Source organism: Callorhinchus milii, unplaced genomic scaffold, assembly GCF_018977255.1.
Source record: "Callorhinchus milii isolate IMCB2004 unplaced genomic scaffold, IMCB_Cmil_1.0 Scaffold20, whole genome shotgun sequence".
Lineage (NCBI taxonomy): Eukaryota > Metazoa > Chordata > Chondrichthyes > Chimaeriformes > Callorhinchidae > Callorhinchus > Callorhinchus milii.
This window is the reverse complement of record NW_024704761.1, coordinates 11,334,425-11,350,111: the sequence shown is the minus strand read 5'-3', so window position 1 is coordinate 11,350,111 and position 15,687 is coordinate 11,334,425. Positions and strand designations below refer to the sequence as shown.

General features: G+C 41.6%; 1 protein-coding gene across 2 annotated transcripts in view; it reads left to right on the top strand.

Moving 5' to 3' along the window:
- tbcd (tubulin folding cofactor D) overlaps positions 1 to 15,687 on the top strand; it is a 151,652-nt gene that overhangs the window by 125,432 nt on the left and 10,533 nt on the right. For both annotated transcript variants that reach the window (XM_042342494.1, XM_042342495.1), the window contains exons 30-35: positions 1,141 to 1,224; positions 2,232 to 2,390; positions 2,920 to 3,058; positions 12,158 to 12,279; positions 13,284 to 13,361; positions 15,019 to 15,108. In XM_042342494.1, coding sequence (XP_042198428.1) covers positions 1,141 to 1,224; positions 2,232 to 2,390; positions 2,920 to 3,058; positions 12,158 to 12,279; positions 13,284 to 13,361; positions 15,019 to 15,108 — 672 coding nt within the window. The remainder of the gene's footprint in view (positions 1 to 1,140; positions 1,225 to 2,231; positions 2,391 to 2,919; positions 3,059 to 12,157; positions 12,280 to 13,283; positions 13,362 to 15,018; positions 15,109 to 15,687) is intronic.

Here is a 15,687-nt window from a genome sequence, read left to right as displayed (position 1 = left end):
GAAAGGAAACTGTATGTGCTGACGCCGGAGGCATTGAGATGCTATTGTGTCAGACGCTTCATTTGGAACCTGGCTCATTGCTACCAATGATTGGGCTGTACTGTCATCGTATGAATTGAGGATTGACTTACAGCTGTTGTTTGTATGATGGTAGCACCATCCACTGGCATGGCAGAATCAGTAAAGCTATTACTCCATAGTAAATAACTATTACAGAATATATAAATACAAATTGGTATTAAAGCCAATTTATTCAGTTCCGAATAAAATTACCTGTTGTATGGACTGAGACTGATTGTCTAGTTATCTTGTGCTCAGTCCCCAACTGCAACTATCCATTCTATATCCAATTTACTGCTCTCTTCCCATACTCTATGTTGCTCTTCTTCAAATGCTTATCCAGTTTGCTTTTGCTTTTCTAGTGTCAGAGTTCTGTTCTAATAATGCTTTGTGTGGGGACAAAATCTAATTTTGTCTTAACTCTGAAAGGAGCTTAAAGTGATGATCAAAGTGGCCCATTTGTTTGGAGGTAGTTTATGCTCACTGTGTCAGTCTGGCTTTGTGGTGGCACTGTCTCCTCCTGAGTCAGAAGATCCAAGCCTCACATTGGGACTTGAACTCATGTTGTCTAAGCTGACACTCCTGTGCAGTGCTGGGGGTTTGTTGCATTAGATGAGATGTTAAAACTGAGGTCCAAACTGCCTGATCATGTGGACTTTAAAGATCCCATGGCATTATTCAAAAAGAGAAGTCAACAATTCCCCAAATAAAATTGGTCATTCACATCATCGATGTTTGTGGGACATTGTTGTGTGTAAATTGACTGCCGCATTTGCCCACACAAACAGTCATTCCACTCCACAGTAAATCCTGTGAAGCACTTTGGAATGTCCTCCTGACATGAAAGGCATTATGTATCAAATGCAAGGATTATTATTATTATGTTGTATAACATAAATACAGATGGAGTGCTACAGGAGGTACTTTTAATCTTATACATGTAATGGGTTTAGGATCAGGTTTTATTCAAAGCAGTGATGTTTCCTATTTTAGTTTGCAAAAAATTATAACTAACAGGTTTATTCACAGGATGGCTATTATGTCATAAACTTAATCCTTTGTAATTGAAATTATTACCAGGGTTCGAGAGGCTGCAATGACAAGTTTAATGGAGTTAACAATAACCCTGGTTCAGAGCCACCCTCAGCTCATCTCTCCTGACATGTGAGTAAAACTAAGCCTCCTTAGTTCCATTTAGTATTTTAAACAGCTCATCCATGTAGCTGAAGAATTCATTGACTGTATAGTGTTGAGGGATCCGTAAAGCTATGAATTAGTGAGGGGGATTATGTGTGCTTTTCTTCTCTATTTTCCACATACCATAAGATTAGGTCCATGTAGATCTGGACTTTTTGGGATGTAACACAGTGTGACGTGCCCATGATGTGTTAGCTCTTTCTACCTTCTGCATTGTGAATGAAAGGTGGGGTGCTTTCTCCAGAGACACGTCTGCACTCCTCGTCTCTTCCCACATCCCCCATCATCCCCCAACTCCGAAGGTTGCCAGTCCAGGAGGCACCAAAGTAACTGCATGAAGGATGGCTTCACATGCCTTTTCTTATGCAGTGGAATCATTGAGGACGTCAATCATCAGAGCTCCAGAGCGCAAGGCCAGGGTTTGAATGTCACAGTTGTACTAAGTGCATCGCTGGAACAACGGAGGTCAGAATCATCAGCTGCACTTCCCTGCAGCTTTGAGAGATGCAGAGTCTAATGCCAGCAAAGAGATGATTATGAGCAGCTGGACAGCTCAGACTGTCAGAGCTGTGTGGGTGGGTGGGGGAGGACGAAAGCCAATATATTTATGAATGGGGTGGGGAGTCACATGGCGTTGATGTCAAAGCATTCCATGATTAGTGTCACTCCTGTTGGATGACCGACTGAGCTTATTTTGTGCTTCACTTTTTGGTGTATTAGGAAAATGAGGAAGGCGTTTCGAAAATTTAACACTCAACAGCAAGTTGGGCTCTAGGAGCTTTTGAAAGCCTTTGTGCCACTGATGCCTGTTACACGCTTCTAAAGACGGACATGGCACTGTGACTGATAGACAGCGTGTTGTGGTCCAGCTCAAGAGTGCTTACACCAGTGGTGAATGGCGCAAATGCCTTGTCCTGTCTTATCCAAAGGGTTTGAGGGGCTGCACTAATGTTATCACCTCCCTGTGCCTGCAGATGCCGGCAAATGATGTGCTGCCTGGCCCAGCTGTCGGCCGAGAAGATTGATCGGTACCGAGCTCACGCTGGCTCCGTTTTTCTGCGAGTCTTACATTTCGACAATCCCGCAGTTCCACATGTTCCTCACCGCGAGGAGTTAGAGAACATCTTTCCCAGGTACGTCCAACACGCCCGCCCCCAACAGCTTAGTACAACTCCCAGTTCCAGTTGCAAAATTTGATGATCAATACTGAAATAAAATTTGCACACAGCAAAAATCCCACAAATAGTCGTAAAGTAAATGACCAACTATTCTGTTGGCCACAACACTGGGAGAAACACCAACCTGTTTTCAAAAAAGGTCATAGGATTTTTGATAGCTACCTGAAAAATAGGTGACTGGAATATTTGGTTTAACATCTAATCCAAAAGATCTCGAACAACTTTGAGGAATATTATTACTAGAGAAATAATATATAGGTTTGTGGTGACTGAAATCTATAAAGATACCTGAGATTTTTACACCTATGAATGAACGTCATGCTTTTACATGTACGTGGAATTTGTTTTGCCCAAAAATATACAGTCAATTCACTTTACAGTATATTCTGTGAAGCGCTTTGAGACGTCTCAAAAACGTGATGGGGCACTATATCAAGAGCAAGTATTATTATAGAATACTAGAGCTCTGTGTTTTCTGTTCTAGGTCAGAAGCTGAAACCCTGAACTGGAGTGCTCCCTCGCAAGCCTTCCCCCCGATTACAAAACTTCTAGGGCTTCCAACCTACCAGTACCACGTTCTGCTGGGTCTCACTGTATCAGTCGGAGGACTTACTGAATCTACGGTATGTAAATGGTTAATAATATCTTATTTGTAAATGCTTGCAGGATAATGGGATTTAATGTGGCTTGTGTCAGGGTCTCTTCTCTGTGTGTCAGAAAATAAACCAAACCGCAGCAGGTGGTTGTAGAATGAAATACGCTTGTTGGTGTTTGTAAACATGACTTCCTCTTGTCACTACACGGAGAGACTTTCACTGTGGGTAAGTTTACTGAACTGTGGGACATCGCCGCCTGGTGCTGGAATTATGCAGCTGCAATAGAACAGCTGCAGACTTGGAAGAAACATCTGTACGTGAGGCAAGCTACATTCAGTCCTAATATTAATCACTGAGTGCAACCTTTAATACAGTTAATATCATATAGATGTGTCTTATATTGTACATTTTGGCTTTCGGAATCTTAGAAGTTATTGTTGTGAAGGAGGCTGTTAAATCCATGTATTGTCAGTTTTCCCCTATCTGCTTTAATCCACTGCTCTTTCACCGGAGCCTTTTAAATTCTTCCTTGTCAAATGTTTGTCATATTCCCTTTGAAATAGTTTTTGGGTCTCAACAGTCACTTGCCCCAAAGGTATCCATGTTCTAATAAACCTCTGCATGAAAAAAGTCGTCAAATTTCTCCCTCAACGATTCTCTCTGGTTTCAAATTCCTCAACGAGGAAGTATAATCATTCATTATTTCCCTCTCAAGACCTTTCGGAATTGTGATGATCTAGGAACATAGGAACAGGAGGAGGCCTTTCAGCCCTGCGAGCTGTTCCGTCATTCAATTAGATTATGAATGATCTGTACCTCAACTAATCCTGCCAATTCCAATTTCCTGCTTTCTTCCCATATCCCTTGATACCCTGACCTACCAAAAAGTCTATCAACCTCACTCTTGAAGGTGTGGATAGATCCAACATCTACAGCATTTTGGGGGAGAGAATTCCAGATTTCTACCACCCTGAGTGAATAAATGCTCCTGATTTCACTCTTGAATGGCCTGGTTCTAATTTTAAGTCTATTTCTCTATTAGATTCCCACTTAACTTTCTCTGTACTGTATTAATCCTCCCATTTTTCAGATGTAATAACAATAGCCCTTCATCTCTTTTATCATCTATATCTATGTGAACCTACACTGTACCCTCTCAGAGCTCAAGAATATCTTTACTTAAAGGTAATTGTTAGTGAAGCAATGTAGGTTCACATTGTTGCTGCTGTAAGATAAAACCGACTTGATTGATAATTCTTCTATTTTTCCTTCTCAGATCAGTATAGGATGGATAGCAGTTTTTAAACCACTCGCTTCATTTCTTTTTTTTCATGAAGCTACGAGTGGAGCACTTTAGATTACAGTCGGTTGTCAGTTTGTTGTTAGTCGGTTCACAGAATCATAGAATCGTACAGCACAAAAAGAAGCCATTCGGCCCATCGACTCTGTGCCGGCTCTTTTGGAAGAGCAATGTAACGTCAATCCCACTCCCCGGCCCTTTCCCCATAACCCTGCAAACTCGTCCTCCTCAAATACCCGTCCACCACGTTTTTAAAAGTCGTTATCGAATCGGCCTCCACCGCCCTTTCAGGCAATGTGTTGCAGATTTGAACAACTCGCTGCTTGAAAAAATGTCTTCTCACCTCCCCTCTGCTTCTTTTCACAGATTTTGAATCTGTGACCTCGAGTCACCAACACACCCACCAGTGGAAAACAGTTTTTCCCTTTCTAACCTATCAAATGATTTTGAAGACCTCTCTTAGGTCTCCTCCTAACCTTCTCTGTTCCAATGAAAATAATCCTAACCTCTCCAGCCTTTCCTCATAATCAAGGTCCTTCATTCCTGGTACCTGCCTTGCAAATCTAGATTTACGATAGGTTGATTGCCTTTCTGGCAGTAACAAATCCCTTCCCACAAAAAAACTTGATCACTCAAAAGTTTGTGGGACACTGTTGTGTGCAATTGGCTGCAACATTTCGCCAATTCACTTTACAGTATATTCTGGGAAGTGCTTTGCGAAGTCTCAACAATGTGAAATACAAGGATTATTATTATTACATTATTATTACAGCAGCAAAAAAAAGCGAGAAATGGTTCTAAACCAGAGTAATCTCGCCACTTGTGTTGGTCATACGTATGTGAAAGCCAGTAGCCACAGCATTCTAATCTCATTAGAATGATGCTTGTGGCTTGAAGGCAGATACTTGGAAAGAAATTAAAGAAACAATGCAGGATTTATGTAAGACACACTGGACCATATCGTTTCTTGCTGCAGCTAAACAGACTCTGGATTTTTGTCCCTTTGGATCTTGCATTCTTGGCTTCTTTAACGTTCCTTTAATCAATCGCTCCTTCAGGAAATAAATCAGATGAACTTAACTTTCTATTTTGGAACTCTGATTGGTAAAGACCAATTTCAGCTACTTCACTGAAGTAAAGTGAGCCTGTTTCACCATTTATGTAAGAAAAGATTATTAGTATGAAAGTGTGATGAGCTGATTTTTGTTGCTCTGACTGGGTTGGTTCCAGCGTTGTGGTAGTATGTACGATACTTGTTAGTTTCCTGCATTATGTGATGTGAAAGCTGCTTTCTGTGGAGGTTTGCAGGTAGCAGCTTGATGCGTGTTGCGTTCTACTCAGTCTCAGGAATCAACAGGCTTTACTGGATGGTTACAAAATGTTGGGCAAGTTTCCTTATTCCACCCGCCTCTGTTTACCTAGCAGTATGTAAGAACCCGGTTTTTAATCGATTGGCGGATCGCTTTTCCGGGGGTAATAATTCCTTAAAAACAATAATAAATTGGTCACTTCAATCCACGGCTGTTTGTGGGACGCTGCTGTGTGCAATTGGCTGCAATTTCCCCACAAATATAGGGTCAATTCGTTTTACAGTATATCCTGTGAAGCGCTTTGAGACGTCTCGAAGACGTGATAAGGCGCTATATCAAATGTAAGGATTATATTATATGACTTGGTTTTACTGTAAACAGTATCACTCAAATGAAACATTGTTGAATTGCAGTATAACAATTCTTAGATTAACACACAACTTGGTATTTATATCCAATAAAGTGAAAGTAAGATTGAAATACTGTTTTTTCTTTGCCGTGCCAAGTCTAGGGTTCTGTAATTGCTACTGTTTCACTTACACTCAGCCTCCATGTAAAATAACACCCCATCACATTTGAGCAGAGAGCTATTGGACGTAAAGCGTTCTATTTGACCAAAATGAGGTTTAAGAAAAATATATAATGAATGTAGTTTCAAATGTGTTTTTCTTTTTCCAACATTCAGATTATATAGTATTTGTGTGGTCTTGCGTATTTCAAACCAAGGTTTTTGTTTAGGAAATGAAGAGTTTTTTTTTTCGAACTGCCTTGGTCTCTTTCATTTTAAACAGAACAACATCTAGAGTGGGCAATTCAGACTTGAAATCTCACTTGTGGTTATAGTGGGATATTGTTTGCCTTTTGATGCTGCAGAATTTGATCTACACTGTCCATTTGTAGACTTGAACAACCAGGTCAACCAGAATGAGACAGAAATAACTTTGCTTCCACACAAGTCCAGATTCATAAACGCTTGAGAGCATGGTCGGACAGCATTTTGACTCCTTTAATTACTTACCTAGTTGCCCCCCCCCCCACTGACTTGTCTAATCCCACCCTCTGATTTGCTTTCTATGCAATTCCATATTCCATGTCTCTAATGTTTAGCTCCTTTCAGATCGGGAGGGCGTCCCAAGACGCTGGACAATCAAATGTTTCGGACCTGAGCTGGGGTTGAGATCGGGGAGGTTGGAGAAAGAGGTTGACTGAAGGCACGGTTGAAGAGGAGGGTCTTAAGATGCGTCTTGAAGGAGGCAAGAGTGGGGGCGAGGTGGAGGGGCTCCGGGATGGAGTTCCAGAGGGTGGGGGCAGAGTGGCTGAAGGCCCCCTGCCATTGGTGCGGAGTGTGAGGCGGGGGACATGAAGCAGGCTGGAGCCGCTGCTCATAATATCAAGAGTTTGAATGAAAGAAAAATCATTCATTTATCCCATTTGATTTCATGCTTCCAGAATGCCCAGCCTACCTACCATCTTGTCATTACTCCATCAAAATAAGACAAGTGTATCAATGCTGCTCTGTCTTGTAGACACATTGGCCAGTTTCATCTGCCCCGCCCCTGAGGTAGAACATGTCTCTAGTGCAAAATTAGTCCAACAACTGCCAAGAATTGGTAAAAAGTCCCTCAAGGAATAGAGGCAGTTCAAACAAGAGTCAAGGCACAATCCAATGTTATACCAGTGGAGCTATTTGGTTGCCAAGGAAATGGGATCCTTTAATTTACTCTTTTTAATAGACAGATCTGCAACACTAGCAGTTCTTTATTTGACCAAAAAATTGCTATGGTTTGGCCCGTATGAATGCACAATGTGCCACTATGTATCCCCAATTATATTTCAGCTATTGGTGGTCTTTTGCCTAAATTAATAATCAATCATGAGGAAATTGGCAAATTGCCACATTGTTTTATTTCACTTTGCGGTCTGGAACCTAAAATAGAATTTTTGTCTATTTGACAGATATTATTCATAGGATAGCTCACTGTTGGTAGGTAGAACAAAACAAGATTTAATGATAACAAAAAAGCCTAATAGAGAGAGTACTTTCTGTTCCAAATACTGACTCACTCTGGTTTAAAAAAACATTTCAAACACAATCTCAAAGTTGTTCCTAATGATCATAATAATTTGGGCCATCAGTAAGAGCTGTCGTCACCAGCATCGTAGAGATGGGAAAATATCTTTGAAAGTTGAAGAAACATTTGGATTATGTATGATGTGACAATGAGAATCAACAGATCAAGTAGAATAGCTCATGAACAGAACACACATAGCAACAAGAGGAGACCATTTTGACCGTCAAGCTTCCTCCTCCTTTTATTCAATGGCAAAACTCTTAACAAAAATAATTTTATTTCCTCATCTTTACTCCATATCCCTTAATAACCTAGCTTCACAAATATCTTTCTCCCTTTGAAACATCCCCATCTATTTTGCCTCCGCAGCCTTTTGGGGCAATGCGTTCCACATTCTCACAAACCTTTGTGTGAAGAAATGTTTTCTAATTAACACAACAAAAGAGAATTGAGGAGGCGGGTGATGCTGAGGACAGTGGCGCACTGTGGGTGCACGATTCAGGAATCATAGGGAGTGTTGTGTGGGTTGTCGCTGTCTAGAAAAGATGACTGTAGCCGATCGAGAGACAAGCGCAGAAGAATATGTGCTGAAGTGACAGGTCTAACAGTGGTGAGGCCACCCAGTTATGTAGAGATTGCAGTGTTATATGATGTGTGGGTTGCCAACATCCAGAGTAGAAAAGACACATAACTGGACAGGATTGACTATAAAATATCATTGACTTTCCGGGCTCACAGAGGTTCACCTGTTCTGATCTCTTCTGCTCAGCCACACTGGTGATAATATTTGCTATAGTGCCTATGTCCCATAAACAGCCACAAAGTGAATGAACGTTTTTATCTTGAAGATTGTTGTCCAGGACACCAGAAAACTTGCTCTTCTCAAATAGTATCCTCTGAGATTTTAAACGTGTATTTGAACAGAAGACGCTTCAGTGTAACATCTTATGCAAAGTATGGCATCTCCAACAATGCAGCACACCCTCAGCATTGCACTCAATGTCATTTAGTAGGAAGGTTATGGAATGGCAATATTCATGGATGAGCTGGGAGTCCGGATTGGCCGTGGAGCTGCTCCCAAGTTCGTTACCAGAATTGTCCTTAAACCAAGGAGTGTACAGCCATTTCCAGTTGACGGTGTGTATTTCCAGACAACATTGGGCAAGTTTCCTTACTCCACACGCCTAATAATAATCCCTCCAAAAACAAAATAATAATAAATTGATCATTTTCAATCCACGGCTGTTTATGGGACACTGCTGTGCGCAATTGGCTGCCACGTTCGCCCACAAATATACAGTCAATTCACTTTACAGCGTATCCTGTGAAGCGCTTTGAGACGTCTAGAAGATGTGAAAAGCGCTATATCAAATGGAAGGATTATTATTATTATAAGATGAATCATATGACCCCCGTCATGACTCAGAATCCTGATTAACGTTGGCTCACTTCACTTGGGGAAGGGGAGGTGGATGTTGTCTTTCCATGATCTTAAAAAAACAACAGGTTCTAACTTGTAACTTGCATCCATTCACTACAATGTTCCAGATCTGTGGTGAGGATATTGATGAATTTAACCTCTGCTGAGATGTTCCTTCCCTTTCAGCAACTATAGATTTTTAATTGAAATTGTATCTTTTCTCGTGAATTTTATCTATTCCCTTTATTCATCTAAAATAATTTACTTTGAGCACTTTTCTCTTAGAAGTTAGAATGACTGCACTTCCTGACCGCCTAAGGCAAGGACTATTATTGCGTTGACTGAATTTACCAGATTGATGGGGGAGATGGCTAGAGTAGGAGAGGATCCAGGGTTATGTTATTTTGTTTTTAAAAGAGAAAGGCTTTAAAGAGGAATATTTCCATTCCACTTATTATTTTAAGAAGCGTTGTAAAAGTTTGAAAGAGGCAAATATCCACATCGACAGGTAGCTTTCATAAAGATATTATCATACTGGAAGGTGAACTAGATGGACCTTGGTCTTTTTTGTCTAGTATTTCTCATGTTCTTATGCAAAAAAGACATCAAGCTGCGCAACCAGTTCAGCCACTAAACATAGAAACCTAGAAAAAGAATTGTTGAACTTTTTCCTGTTGTTTAACCCCTTGAGCACAGATGTAGCATTTCTTACAACCATTTAGTTGTAACTATAGAGATTAGAGAGGAATCCACACACTGCGCTACATTCAGTTAGATAAATACATCTCCCCTTCCCTCATGTTATTACCATGCCATGATCGACCCACAGCTGTCCTTCTTTCCCCACATCCAATCCCTGACCAGGACTGCCTTCCTCCATCTCCACCACATTGCCTGCCTCCAACTGTACCCAGACACAGCTGAAACACTCATCCATGCGTTCGTCACCTTCCAACTCGAATTTTCAAATGCCTTCTTTGCCGGTCTGACCAGCTCCACCATACACCGGATCCAGCTGGTCCAAAACTCTGCCGCCCACATTCTCACTCGCACTACACTCCGTACTCCCATCACCCCAGCTCTAGCCAGGCTCCACTGGCTCCCTATCGCCAAACAGATCAATTTCAAGATCCTCACACTTGTCTTCAAATCTCTTCATGCACAGGCACCTCCCCACCTCTCTAACCTGCTTACCCCCCCCCCAACCTACAACCCGCTGCCTCTGCTCACCTGGCTCCTGCCTCCTGCATGTCCCTCACGCCCTCTGTTCCACCATTGGTGGCCGTGCTTTCAGCCACTATTCAACTCATAGAAGTTTGTTGGACTTTGCTAGTGGAAATGGCTGTATACATTAACTTGATAGCAAAAATTCCTATGAAGCGCTCCGCTCAGCTGGCTCCGGCCTTCTTCACGTCCCCGCCTCCCTCGCCCTACTATTGGCGGGCGGGCCTTCTGCATCCACCCTCTGGAACTCTATCCCGCAGTCCCTCTGTCTCGCCCCCTCCTTCGCCTCCTTCAAAACCCACCTGAAGACCCCCCTCTTCGACCATGCTTTCGGTTTCCCTGCTCCCCCCCCCCCCCCCCCCCCGCCGCCGCCCTCCCCCACCCCGACCCTCAGCTCGGGTCCGTAACTCTGTCTGTCCAGCTCTTTGGGACATCCTCCTGATGCGAAAGACACTTTACACACGTAATTTTGTTGTTGTTGAGATATTTCGACAGGATAGCTTGTTATGAAAATATAAGTTCTCTCTTAGAATCATAGAATATTACAGCACAAAAGGAGGCCATTCGGCAAATTGTGCCTGTTTCGGCTTTTTGGAAGAGCGACTCATTCAGTCGCACTCCCCCGCTCTTTCCACATAGCCCTGCAAATTTTTCTTCTCCAATTCCCATTTGAAAATTGTTTCCACCAGCCTTTCAGGCAGTGCATTCTAGATCATAAGAATCCTCTGTGTAAAAAAAAAAATTCTCCTCATCCCCCTCTGGTTCTTTTGCCAATTATCTTCATCTATGTCCCCTGGTTACTGACCCAGACCCACCTGCCAGTGGAAAGTTTTTCCCTATCTACTTTATCAAAACCCCAGTCTGTCTGTGTCCTCCTGCAGTCTGCTACTGTTGACAAATTGACTTGACACCACGTTACTTTCAAAGAAAGATTTTATTAAAGTTTGAACCAGACAAATCAGCTGCACTGGTATCCCTTATACAGATATACCAGGCAACAGACAGAATCAAAAGCATATTACTCACTACTCCTCCCCTTTCACTTTTAATGGTCACTTTCTTACTGGAGGTAAATTCCCTCACCCCCTGTACATATACATAGATAGTGTAGAATCAATATCGATTCCACTGGGAAGTGTGTTGACTTTCCACACAACTCCAATTATTTCAAATTTACATCTTTTATGTATTTCTAACTCCACCTCCCCTTTTCACAGAGATAGCCCCCACCCTTCGCAGCTGCTTTGCACAGAAAGAGATATGGACAACTTCTGGGCAGCCTCCCACAGCCGCTTGTTTCTCAGCCTTGAGATAGGCAGGTGTCTGAGGCTGCGGCCTTTTCTTTCTGTGGCTCATTGTTCTTACATCTGTGCTCAAGGACCCGATGGCTCATTATCTCAGAGGAGTGAACATCTTCTTTGGAATGTAATCAGAAGCTAACCTCAACCCATCCAGCAAAGTTACTTTGAACCCCCAATTTTTCTGGAACATTCGGTTGCTGCTATAAATATGCCAATGTATCCTGAGGTGATAATCACTATATTTCAACATCCTCGTGGTTTACTATGTTCTGTGTTTTATGTCATCTGCAAACTTTAAAATGTTGCTCTCTATACCCAAGTTCAAATCATTTATGTATGTCAAAAAGAGCAGTGGTCCTAATACTGACTTACTTGACTTGGAATACAGCATTTGGTTTGAGCTACTTGCCCGTGATTTATACTGCATGTATTGTGCAGACATCATTAGACTGACATTCCATTTATAATCCAAATGCTTCCTTTTATTTGTGTCTTTTAGGTGCGATATTCAGCTCAGTCGATCTTTGAATATCTTAAAACAATCCGTGATAATCTGAAAGCCATGAATAAGTTTTGTGGCACGTTATTGCAAATCTTCAAGGATAATCTTCGTGTTGACAGGTGAGAGAATTGCATGGAGAGTAAGTGGTCTAGACCTTTGGTTATTAGCTTCTTTGACTGAAAAGTCACACCAACCAGGCAAGTTGTATCTGACCCATATATTTTCATGACTTCATTCCCATATTCAAGAGAACGTTTCACTTTATGTAAAAGTTCTGCTGGGGAGCCTTAATTATGCATCATATTCAAGCGGCCACAAGATCAGTTTGGATGAAGAAGGTTCTTCAGGCCATCTGATCTCATCCCTCCAGAATACTCATTCTACCAACCTTCTATCACACCATCAAGCTAATTCCTAAATGAGTCCATTGCTAATTACAACCACAACAATTTGCATTTATATAGTCAGGCAGCATCTACGGAGAGAGAAAAATTAATTAATGTTTCAGGCTGATGAACTTTCGTCTCTCCATAGATGCTGCCTGACCTGCTGAGTGTCTCCGGCAACTTTTGTTTTTAGTTCAGATTTCCAGCATCTGCAGTATTTTGCCTTTCACATTTATATCGTGCTTTTTAAAAGCTCCCTTTTTCAAGTAATATTCTATTAGTTCGTGAAATATGTGATAGCTATTGGAATACATTGAAAGGCTGGTGGAAGCTGATTCGATAACAACTTTTAAAAGTGAAGTAGATAATTAATTGGGGAGGACAAGTTTTCAGGCTATGGGGAGAAAGTGGGGGAGTGGGGTTGATCGGGGCTATGGGGAGAGTGGGGGAGTGGGATTGATTTGGAAGCTCTTTTCAAAGAGCGGGCACTGACACAATGAGCCGAATGGCCTCCTTCTGTGCTGTATAATTCTATGATTCTATGATAGCAAACTCCTGCTCTGGGTATTCTGTACATTTTATTTTTCTTTAAAAGGAACATTTTGCTCGGCAGATGACTTTGGATTGAAAGTGCTCCAGGACACTTCCCCGCGTGAAGGGTGCAATATAAATGCAAGTTGTTGTTGATCCCGCTTACAAACAAGGCTCTTTTAAATTCCTGCTCTTCGTCTCCTCAGGGTTTCAATCCCGCTGCTAAAGATGCTTGACCAGATGCTGGCGAACGGATGCTTTGATATTTTCACGTCAGATCAAAGGTATATCAGTGATATTAGCAAGCGAGTAATGATCTGTTCACTGTTTCTGATTTTTACCTAGATATTATGTGGATATGGGAAATCAATAGGTATTTGAGGAGCATCCAGCTTAAAAAGGGGAAAGAGCAGGGAAATGGGATTGGAGGAGCTGGCGATAGAACAGACTTAATAGGCTGAATGGGTTCCTCCCATGCAATAGTTTTTCTGATTCTATGAGAATCATTTTTACTTTCAATTTTTGTCTGGCCGGCTATGTTGGTATCTTAGCCAATTGAGCACTGGACTTGGGACCAGAAGTTTGGAAGCAGGTCCACTCACTTAGCCCTTCAGCCTTTTACAATTAATAAAACACGTTGTGCCTAAACATATCAGATTTATACCTGAGAATATAAAGACAGCTTGTATTAATTCTCCAGTAGGAAGCTCCAGTTTGATCCAAGGCAATGCTAACATTTTATGCAGTCAATTCACTTTACTGTATATTCTGTGAAGCACTTTGAGTCGTGATAAGGCGCTATATCAAATGCAAGGATTATTATTATTTTGATGAGTCTCTTTATAGAAATGTGTTAAAAACTGAAGCAAAAGCTGAAGATCCTGGCAAGAATTTACCTAAAACTGAAGGTTTCTATGAGCCATACATTAGAGTCCAATCATGAATGAGTTATTGATCAATTGATTGGGGGGGGTGGGGTGGAGGTGGGGGTAAAATTCTGTATATTATGACTATCAGGTTTCAAAGTATCTTGAAGCTCCTCCGAACTCTGAATGTTGTAGCCCAACCTGCCGTTGCCCTTTCAGTTCAGAGAGTGAATTGAGTGAAATGGCTCATCTTTTATTTTGGGGACCACCCTCAAGTCTTGTCATGGTGGATCTAACGGACTCGCTGCTCTGCCTTTAAAACAGATGTTAACAGATGTGTCCCTGATTCACGTGAGGGAAGGATTGTAGGGTTTCCCCCTGGATCCAGTTTTGACTGATCAGGCAATGGAATTTTCCCATTTCCCGCCAGAGTGTCTGTAACTTGATCTATTCGGTGATATGTTGGCCAGCACTTTGGACGCAGGTTTGCAAAGGTGATTTGGTACAGTAAAATATGCAGCTACTCTGCAGGGCAGAGACCAGCTATATCTTTACAGCTATCTCGGGCTCCCTACAGCTATCTCTTTCCCACAGCTATTTCTGTGCTCACTACAGCTTTTGGTTTGTTCCCAACACTACAATATCTCTTTACTCTTCACAGCTATCTCTGAAACCCCCAAAAAGTAAAATGGCCAACCTTATCTTTGTGTGGTTAGAATTCGCCTCAACTGTACTTTCATAGCAATCCAAGTGATCAATAAGAAAATCATGTTTTCTTTTAGCACTGGGATGCAAATTAGGATAGATTAGAACAAAGTTTAGTTCTTGGCAGGGGTGAAATTAGGGCTACAGGAGTTCTATGAAGACATTGTCCTTGTAGCTGCACATGTATTAAGAACATAACATAAGAATATAAGAAATGCTAGACGAAAAAAGACCAAGGTTCATCTAGTTCCTGGTGGTCGCATGCACATATGGCCCGAACTACCTAAGTAACATATCCCATAATCTTATAATGTATTATGATTTTGCAGACCATGTGGTGTAAACTTTTTGACACTTGTTTTTTTCTCAGTAACGACTTTGTTAAAGACTTGCTTGCTCTCTGTAAGGACGAAATCAGGAAGTCCAAAGACATCCAGAAACTTCGATCAAGTATTTCAGTGTGAGTAGATCTTGTGTTTTTTTTTAGATTATCTCCTCGTTGTACTCAGCTAAATAGTTAACCCTGTGACCTCACCCGCAGCTGATATTGCAGTCTGGCATTCACTTGCACATTGAAGCTCAATCAGATAAGTAGCCACACAGATAGTCAGTATACGGATGTATGGTATTCTACTATATACTCTACTCTATAGAAACCTGGGATGAAGATTTATAAAGCAATGTGCTTACAGGATTGAAATCACTTCCTAACAGACAGCCAGAGTGTAACATTAATTACAGTTTTGACATTACTCATGTCACAGGTTGTAAATACAGCATTACCTGTAATTGTGACAGATTAGATAAAGAGAAACCCAGGGCTTGTTCACGCAAGTACAGACGCTGCCTCATGTTTCTCGACATGCAGATTTCCCGTGGGAAAGCACAGCTTGCATTCTACCTGTCCTGAAAGCTGTATTTTTGTTTCTGAAATAAGTGAGGGCTTCAATATTTAACCCTTGTCTGACTCCGGCTGGGAAGCTCAGCAATACTGCAGTCTATAATTATGCTTTAAAATGCTGATGTATTTTTTTTAAAA